Below are 9550 nucleotides of genomic sequence, written 5' to 3'. Positions count from 1 at the left end.
AGGACGGTGACACCTCGCGGTCTGACGCCCTCACTGCCTCGGCCGGGGCGGGCCCGCTGTGGCTTACGGCGGTGCTTGCCCGGCCTGGCCCGGCCTGAGGCTTGGGCTCCGTGAGGCTTGCCCGGCCCGGCCCGGCCCGGCCCGGCCTGAGGCTTGGGCTCCGTGAAGGGGAGGGCCCCCACAGCAAAGGGAAGGCTCCGGAGAGCCGACAACAGAGCTGGATGGGGGCTTATTGCAAGGGCCTGTAGCGACAGGACAAGGGGAGTGGATTCAAACTGGAAGAGAGTGCATTTGGATTAGATATTAGGAAGGCATTGTTTGCTGGGACGGTGGTGAAGCACTGTAGCAGGCTGCCCAGAGAGGCTGTGAATTCCCCGCCCTGAAAGCGTTCGAGGTCGGGCTGGACGGGGCTTTGAGCACCCTGGTCTGGTGGGACGTGTCCCTGCCCATGGATGATCCTTAAGGAGCCTCCCAGCCCGAGCCACTCCCGGCGCCCCCAGCGCCCCCCGCGGCCGCCGGCCCGCGCACGCGCGGCGCGTTGCCCGGGAGACAGCCGCCGTTAGCGCCGCCTCAGGCGCGCCCCGAGGAGCCGCAGCATGGAGCCCACCGTGGTGCCCATCCGCGCCACCGAGCTCACCGCGGCCCCCGACGGGCCCTACAGCTTCTCTAGCCAGCCCCGCTCCCTGCCCCCCCGCCCCAAGTACCGAGAGCTGTCCAATGCCGCCGAGACGTGAGTGCCGGGGTCCGGCGGGCCGCTGCCCCGCTGCCTTTCCGCGCCCTTCCCCTCGGCGCAGCTCCCTCCCCGGGGAGCGCAGCCCCCCCGCCTTGCCTTTCTCCCGCCGGCCGGGGGAAGCCGCAAGCGGCGCTGTCTGTGCTGTGCCGCAGGGAGAAGGGCCCGGTGCGCTACGGCAACATCATGATCGACCCGAGGGTGGTGCGCGGAAACGTTCTGTCCGTCCGTCCTCCCCCACCGCAGGTACCGGGCTGCCTTGAGTGCATCATGCTGCAGTTTTGTTGGAAAGTCATCGGTAGGGCAGCAAAGCTCGTCTATAGTTTTAACTACCGAAGCTGTAATTCTACTTGCAATGTTTCACGCAGCCACAGGCTCTCCAGTTAAACCAGCCTGTGTCTGTTTCCAGCTCTTCTTTAAAGCACTCAGTTTCATATGAACGTCTGCAGTTCTGATTTTTTTACCCCCCTCATTAAGTACTTGATGCCTTTATTTTCTTTCTCTGTTTCTTTAGGGTACTGGTCCTGAGCACAAGTCATTACTCAATAATCTGATGTCATATGCAAGGTGTCGTCAGGGGGAATTGCAGCTCTTGGGAAGTTGAGTGATGGGGTAGACTTTAGTTTATCCTACCACAGAACCAGAGCTAAATGGTCCAGCTGTATGCAAAAGCTGCTTGTGAGGATGCCAACGTATTTTGTTTGTATTACTGGTATATACTGATATAATAGTAAATCATAGAATCTTAGGGTGGTTTGGGTTGAAAGGGACCCTAAAGATCATCTAGTTCCAATCCCCTGGCCTGGGCAGGGACATCTTCCACTGGTCCAGGTTGCTTGGAGTCCCACCCAAATGTGATGCTTTGTTTTCAGAGAATATTTCTACATAGGTAATTTGATCACATATGAATTTAAAGCAGTATTTTTAAAAGCTACTGTTTGAAAATAGCTTTGTGTTTTTCAGTAGCCATTTCTTAGACTGAATTTTATGTGTTTTCTTTTAGAAGTTCAAAGCTGATGTTTATAGCAATCTATAAGTAGAATACTGAATTTAAACATTATTATGAGTTTCTTTTGTTTCATCAGCAACAATTGGTCTATAATTTTTATCTAACAAACAATTCTGTTCATAATGTGATAACTGGACTTTAGTCCATTTGACTTCTCAAAATTTGAAAACATACCATTTTAATATACTTTATCTAACAAAGTTCTGTATACAATATTCACTTTCAAATAAGAAATTAGTTAATTATTACTCTTAGCATTAGGTGCCATTATTATGTACCTGTAGGCAGCTATATATATTTCAGTCTTTAAGTCTGTGACAATTTAGGGCCAGGACCCAGAAAGTAAATCCAAAATACTAGATAGCTAGCATTAAAATCAAAGAGCAGCCTTCATTTTTCTGTAGAGGCAATTGAATATCATTTTCAAGTACAAAGTGTATTCTGTTTTGTGGGGTTCTTTCTTCTTCACCCCTGCTCAGAGTACCGAGCCCCATACCCTTGAGGTTAAAAGGCAGAGGAGAGCACAGAAACAAGTGCTGGCCAGAAGGTTTACACAAGAGCAAGTTCAACCAGGAACGCCGGAGCCTGTGGAGGGCAGAGAACATGTTTATGTGCAGACAGGTAAAAGGCTGTATTTTTTTATATCTGTCTGAAAACAAAAGCTTGTTGATCTATATTCACTTGCTAAATTGGTAAAATCATACAGTTTAAAATCGTAGAATGCTGGAATCAGAGGTTCTAAACTTGTCTAATTAGTGACATTTTCCCAGGAGGTCTATTTTTCAGTGTACATTCTTGAACACTAGTCAAGACTGCTTCACTTATTCCTTCCCTTTTCAGTGTAATTAGAGAAATTTCATATATGCTTAAAATGGAAGGTTTTAAAACTTTTGCTTTAGGTGAACTACTGTTTTTGGAATCACTTCCATGAAGTGCACTTGACATTACAGAGAACACAGCATCAGATGGCCTTTGCAGCAGGCTGACCTATGTTTTGAGAGGCCTTTTTTCTAACTTTATAGAAAGCATTTTATTGCACTCTTTGGATGTAATTCAGAATATAGAGTCATCAAAACCAATTGAAAGCTAAAATGAAAGGAAACCCACAGTGAGTATTCATTGTGCTTTTGTTTCTAGAACTGTATTTAGAAGAGATTAGTGATCGGATAATAGAGGTTGATGGAGAGTGTCAAACAGATGAATTTTTGGACAGACCACCCACTCCACTCTTCATACCAGCCAAATCAGGAAAAGATGTGGCCACTCAAATCAAAGAAGGAGAGGTATGAAGTCAGGTCCACAAGTGCTGTCAAAATATCTCTCCCATCCAAACACATTTCTGATGCAAAATTGAAGTAGAAACAGAAAGGAACTAATCCTCACAGAACATGCCAAAAAAAAACCCCAAACCAAACCCGCCCAAACCCAACTCACCAATGTCTGCTTTGAGGTTAAGTGCAAAATTAAGGAAGATGTATTGCTACATACACTGGTTCTGCTGCTGTCAGCTAAGCGATACAATGTTGAGGAATGCTCTCTTCTGTAAAACACCACATCCAGCCCAAGAAGGGGCTGGGAACACAGAAATACAGTCTAGGCAAGTGCTCAACTTCTCGCTGGCAGTCCCCACAGGGGCCGTGGGAGGCTGTGTGGTGTCTCAGGCCAGCACGTTCACCACTTAACCCCCAGCAGCACTTGTGATTCTCTCTGCCTTAGCTGACACTGGTCCCCCACCTGCACTTCTCCAGCCTGGCTGCGATACAAGTCAGGCTTTGTTTATCCCCCTTTTCTCCTTGCCAATCCTTGTTAAGAGTAATTGTGATCAAGGGACATTTATGTCTTGTTTCTCTGACTCCCATCCTCAGCTGTTTGACTTTGATATTGAAGTTAAGCCGATCCTGGAAGTGCTGGTTGGAAAAACAGTTGAGCAGGCTTTGCTGGAAGTCATGGAAGAAGAAGAGCTGGCCCAGCTGTGGTCACATCAGCGCGCCTTCGCAGAGCTGCGTAATGCAGAGTTTGCTGAGTTACAGCGCTTGGAAGAGCAGGACAGGAGAATCAGAGAGGAGAAGGTAGGACTTCCTAAGGGACTTCCCGTCAGAAGGGAGAAAAACATCTCCAGTGCTGAACAGCAGCCTGTGATATAAGCTGGGTATGCCCAAAAGGGTACTGTCAGCTTTGACATACCTTAAAGCATTTTGGTGACATACAGCTGCACTCTGCCACTTGCTCTCATACAACAGCACCACACTGTTGTGTTTATTTGGAGCAGTCATGCTTGAGTGACTTGGTGTAGCTGACCTGATCAAAAAGGTCAAAACCAACAGCATTTTCTTCTGTACCTGGTACAGCTGTTTCTTAAGCCTTTTTGTTATAAAAAGTGCAAAACAAATAGTCAGATTTCTTGGAAGTAAGAGAGACACCTCCTGGTCTTTCACACACAATGCATGCTCTACTCTGTGTGTACACGTACATCTCAAGACTGCAAAGTATTGTGACATATTAGTAATATTTAGTAAATAGGAATAAACAGAGAAGGCAAGTGTTAATTACTTGCTATTTATGTCTTGTATAATTGTGTTTTCTAATGGTTTCCTGAACCAACTTGAGTTTTAATCTTTTTGTACGTGCAATAGGATCTAATATTGGAAGATAAAAAGTTTGAGAAATACTTATCCAAACTTCATTGTATTCCAAGGCAAATAACCAGCTTGATCTGCAATAATAAAGCAAAAAGTCGTGAGATTAATGTACACTAAGGCATCAGGGAAGGGTTTCATTTGGCCAGCTGCCATACCCTTATTTTACAGACTTGTCAAATTCAAAAAAGGAATACTACAGAAATGTGTTTCTCTGTAATTTGGGGTATTTTAAGACTCCATAGGTTAAGTCCAGACTTGCTTTCAAGCACTCTTTCATGTGAGGAGTTTCATGGAGGCTGCAAATACCAGGTAGAGATCATCATTATCTGTACTTTTTACTATCTTTGCTATTTATGGGACACACACTGTGATAATTATTCAAAATCTAGATCAAAGGAGTCACAGCTAAAGGCCTCTAAGTTTTGCATGCATAATTGCTTTGACAGGAACGTCGCAGGCTGGAGCACCTGGAAAAGCTGCGGAAACAGAAAGAGACTGCAGAGAAAATTGCAGCTCGGGCATTCGCTCAGCGTTACCTGGCTGATCTCATTCCTTCAGTCTTCAACAATCTTCATGACAGTGGATTTTTTTATGACCCTATAGAGAGAGGTTTGTTTTGTTTTTTTTCTTTTTAAATATGTGAGCAAAGTTATATAAAGCTCAAAACAACCATGAAACATAGCATATTATCCTATTATTTAGAATAATATGCTATTCATTTACATTTGTGGCTGAACACAAAAGCCATTATTGCTTATCTGTACAAATAGTGAAGAATAAGCAAGACCTGACAGTGTGACAATGAGAAGAGCTACTTTGGAGCTGGACAGAAATAAATGGGTGGTTAGGATTGAGAGAGAGATCCAAACTGAAGTACATGTATTTTTATAGATCGGACATGTCATTCTGAATATTTTTTTATTATTATCAGAGCAAGTGACTAATTAGTCACTTCTAATTAGTCAAATTGAATTAGGCCCTGAAAATAATTTTGGAATTGTATATCAGTGATTTCCAAGCCCTTAGAATCAGCAGCATCTCTTATGATCTACCTTGCTGCACCCCATTTCACCAGTCTCCACACTGGCACAGACCACAGCTTGGGAATGGTTACACTCTCTCCAGGGTAAATCATGAGGTCAATGCAGAAACTGAGTGTGTTTGCAACCAGAGCAGGCTTTGGGATCACCGTGTACAAAAAGTACCATTTGAGAAATACATAAGTAAGCAAGACCTCCTTAGTCAGACAGACCAAATGCATTCAGCAGACCAGAGGCCAAATGTCTTTGGAAAGCAAGGCAGGAAATGTTATTCTTCTGACTTGCTCAGGATAGTTATTTGGATCCCATTAGAACATGACTGTGTATCTCATCTGTGCTAAGCCCTTCAAGGGTGCCAGACCTCTTTGAAAGTAACTGCAGTTGAGAGGACTCTGCTCTGAATCTATAATGATCATGAACCTCAGTAAGAGAGGTTGGAGATAAGAAACCAAACAACATCTGAGAGATTTCATGTGACTCTCACAGAACAAGTGCCTTTTGGCAGGGGGAGGTGGGGGGTGTCATCCCTTAATTGTAGCAAATAAAAAACAGCCACCAAGTCCTGTTGGTCATCCTTTATAAAGTGACATTTTCCCTTTGTTTCTTCCTGCTAAATTCTGACAGATATTGAGACAGAATTCCTCCCATGGCTGATGTCAGAAGTGGAAGAAGCACTACAGAAGAAGGTTCTGGGACGGACAATGCTTGACTGTAAGTTGCCAAATCTTGGAATGTAATCTGGGCTGCCTGATGTTCTTGATTGGTTTTTTTGCTCATCAGAACAAATGTCACGTTTATATGGTCACTGTGGGTTAAGGTAGGAAGTGTCATTTTAGGAAAAGTACCCATGTTTTTTTGTGTTAGGGGTTTTGTTTGTTTGTATTTGTTTGTTGATTTGGTTTGTTTTTTTTTACTATATTAACATGTTTTAATGTTGGAAAACTTCTACTACATACAACTAGGTAACTGATTTTCAGCTGAAACAATGGAAGTGCCAGTCATGCTGCACTACCCACTCTCCTCTGACTTTATACTGTTTGAGGTTTGTTAATGCTGGGAGATACAACACCTATGTCAGGAGCAGAATGGTTAAAGAACACATTTTTTCTGCTATAAAGCTTCTACTTCCTCTGTGTTACACAGCCACCACTGCTTTAGTGTTCTCTGTAGCGCACCTGATTGTGCCAGTGGGAACAGAAAAGCCCATCCTGTGTATACCATACTGCCACATGTATACCATGAAAGTGTCTTAATTTGCTTGTATAAGCTCATGGAGCTACGGATTATTTTCCTGCATTGAAAGGAGGATGGTGGTGGGCCATGGTTGACTGAGAAGTGAGGTGACCAATATTTTTCCTCAAAACAAGGGCTTACCTCCTTATCAGTCAATAATCATGTCCTTGCTTTTGAAATAGATTGAAATATCAGTCTTCTTTGGCTAGTTCAAGCTAAATATTTGGGCTCTTTTATTAATTTAGAGGCTGCAGTTGAAACACCTGAAACACCTGGATTCTGTCTTGTGTAGAAACACAAAAGTATGGTGTATTTGTGCTCAGCAGTGCGCTCCTAGATCAAACCACTTTTTTACACTTGAATAACATCTTCATTCCTATAGTTTTCCTCTTGCTGGGATTTTGGGTTTGTATTACAATTATGTTTGCTTCCTTTGGTTTATTTTTAGTTTAATTAGGACTCTGAATTTTACTTGTTAAGGTATAATATGATTTGGACAATTAAAGCTGGTGTGTTAGGTATTTTATGGTGATACATGTACACTCAAGGATCACTTCTTCATGTAGCTCTTCAGAAGGAAGGGAAATGTCTCTTCTTTAAGAAAAAAATATTGTATGTGACTACTGAATAAACATCCTAAGGAGAATGTTGCTGCAGGATATAATATTGATGAGAATATCTATTGTGTTCTTATTAAATCTGTTTATGTTTTTAACCAGATACCATTGTCTTGCTCCAGTCCTTAGATACTTTTTCATTTTCAGAGTTATTTCAGGGTTATTTCCCTATTTAGGGATTTATAGGTTAGTAATATATACAAAAATTTTTTCAAGTTATAGGGTTATTCCTCCATGGTTGTAAATGGTGGCTATCTCTGTTTCAGCTTTGATTCGTATGGTGGTTGAAAAGCGCTTAGATGAATTTAGCCATCCACCTCCATCTGCTCAACCAAAGGCACCTGCTGAAGAGCCTGGGGCAACAGATGCAGCTCCCAAGGTGTCTGGGGAGGCAGATGCTGCTGATCAACCAGTTGCAGAGAAAGAAGAGACTGACCAACCTGTTGCTGAGGAAGAACCTTCAGATTCCACCTTTTCTCAGCTAGAAGAATAATGTCAAGAAGGAAGAGCAGATTTGGAAACTGAGTAACAAACAGGCAAGTCATCAAGTTAATGGAGACCAGTGGCTTAGAAATAAGGAATTAATTCCTATCTATTTACAGGTATTGTGCCCTAGCCATGCTGAAGGCTGAACCTAAGCAACAGTAGAGCATTAAAACATGTTTTCAGTGTGCTGGAGTTGCTGATTTCAGGCTGATAGAATCAAGAAAGAAGTTGCTAGTGCAATGAATGGCACAGAAATTCTGTCTCCATTTACACAATCTAATCCATCAAAATCTGGGAGGTTTACAGTTGAAAAGTAATGCTGTCCCACACCCTGTGCTAGAAGGTCATGAGAAGGCTGTTGAGAGCATTGTAACAATCTTTGCAAGTGTTTTGATAATGTTCTTGGAACAATATTTCCTTACTTTCCTTATTTTGAAAGGTAGTTACTACGGCAATTAAATAAATTGCTTTTGACTCATGTTAGTCTTTCTTTTCCTGACAAACTTGAATGGACATCTCAACAGGTAATAGAGCCAAAGCAGCTGTTCCTCACGTTTGTCAAGTTCAAAGAGTTACCTGACCCTGGGAATTTCTGCCTGTGCAAAACTCTCCTCAGCATCCTCTCTTAGAGCCCCTCCTGGAGGTGAGAGGCTGGATCTACATGCTAAGTCCAGTCTCGGTTTTCTTGGTAATCGTCCTTTCCTGCCGGTTCACTGGAAACAGTACGAGACATGACTGACGAAATGTGCCTTCACTGCCATGTGTGGTTAGTTGTCAGTTCCCAGGCCAGTTCCTCGGGTGGGGCAGTCCCCCTCACAGAAGTACATCTGTGCTACATTGCAGCAACACCGTGTCGGCGCTGGCTCAGTGCTCCCAGCAGCAGCTGTCCCCGGCGGGCACGCAGGGTGGACAGCTCTGCACCCTCGGGGGCACGGGGCGTGCACGGGGGGAGCCGCTCCTGGGTGCGTGAGTGCAGGAGGGAGCGGAGAGGGGCCAGAGGAGCGGGCGCTGCAGGCACTAGAGGGCATGACAGCCCACGGCAATCCGGCTGGAGAAAGGCCGGGAAGGACACTGCTGGTGTCACCTTTTCACATTGCACACCCTGCACTAGTGACACCCGTCTGAACTTCCCTCCTCTGCTGAACCCCAGTGTCGAATTTTTGCAAAATTTACTCATTTTCAGCATGAGGAGCCAATACTTTAATCACGCAGTGCAGTCCACACTGGCTCATAGAATGACAGAGTAGGTTGAGTTGGAAGGGGTCTTATAGATGAACTGGTGCAATCCCACGCCTGCCCTGAGCAGGGACATCTTTAAGTAGGTCAGGTTGCTCAAAGTCCCATCCAGCTCGGTGGTAACGGAGAAGGTGGAATCATCTCCTTAGGGCTGACCCGTGACAGTACAAGAAACAGATACTGGTTGCTTCAGGGGAAGTGCACACACTTGCCTTCCCCTTCGGCCTGCTGGGGTGCGAGTCTGACACTGAACCCCAAGAAAAGGAGGCAAAACGGGGACGTGTGTGCAGGACGTTCTAAATGCTGTGAGTTGCCTTCCCGGGAAGTTGTTAACCACCAGCAGTGCAGCTCAGGACGTTCTGCGGATCCCCACAAGCACGGACAGCCGCGGCACCCGCACTCCCCGGAGAAGAAGGCTCCCGCTAGCGCCGCGGCACAGCGAGCGCCCGGGCAGCGCCGGCGGCGGAGCTGCATCCCGGGCCGTCCCGCGCTCCGCTCGGGGCTCACACACACCCCCCCCGCCCCCGGCCGGGCGCTCCGCAGGGGCGGAGCGGGGAGGG

At 45.2% G+C, this 9550-nt stretch overlaps 1 protein-coding gene across 1 annotated transcript; it reads left to right on the top strand.

The window, feature by feature from the left end:
- Positions 1–549: 549 nt before the first annotated feature.
- RSPH3 (radial spoke head 3) lies at positions 550–8232 on the top strand. Its single transcript, XM_039707206.1, has 8 exons — positions 550–730; positions 886–976; positions 2219–2360; positions 2877–3022; positions 3605–3808; positions 4825–4987; positions 6043–6129; positions 7535–8232. Exons 1-8 carry the CDS (start codon positions 597–599, stop codon positions 7759–7761), a joined length of 1194 nt encoding a protein of 397 aa, XP_039563140.1. The 5' UTR covers positions 550–596; the 3' UTR covers positions 7762–8232.
- Positions 8233–9550: the final 1318 nt, after the last annotated feature.

The sequence above is a fragment of the Passer montanus genome, unplaced genomic scaffold, assembly GCF_014805655.1.
Source record: "Passer montanus isolate IOZ18808 unplaced genomic scaffold, ASM1480565v1 scaffold2, whole genome shotgun sequence".
Taxonomy (NCBI): domain Eukaryota; kingdom Metazoa; phylum Chordata; class Aves; order Passeriformes; family Passeridae; genus Passer; species Passer montanus.
The sequence above is the reverse complement of the archived record's forward strand: the minus strand, read 5'-3'. Positions and strand labels throughout refer to the sequence as shown.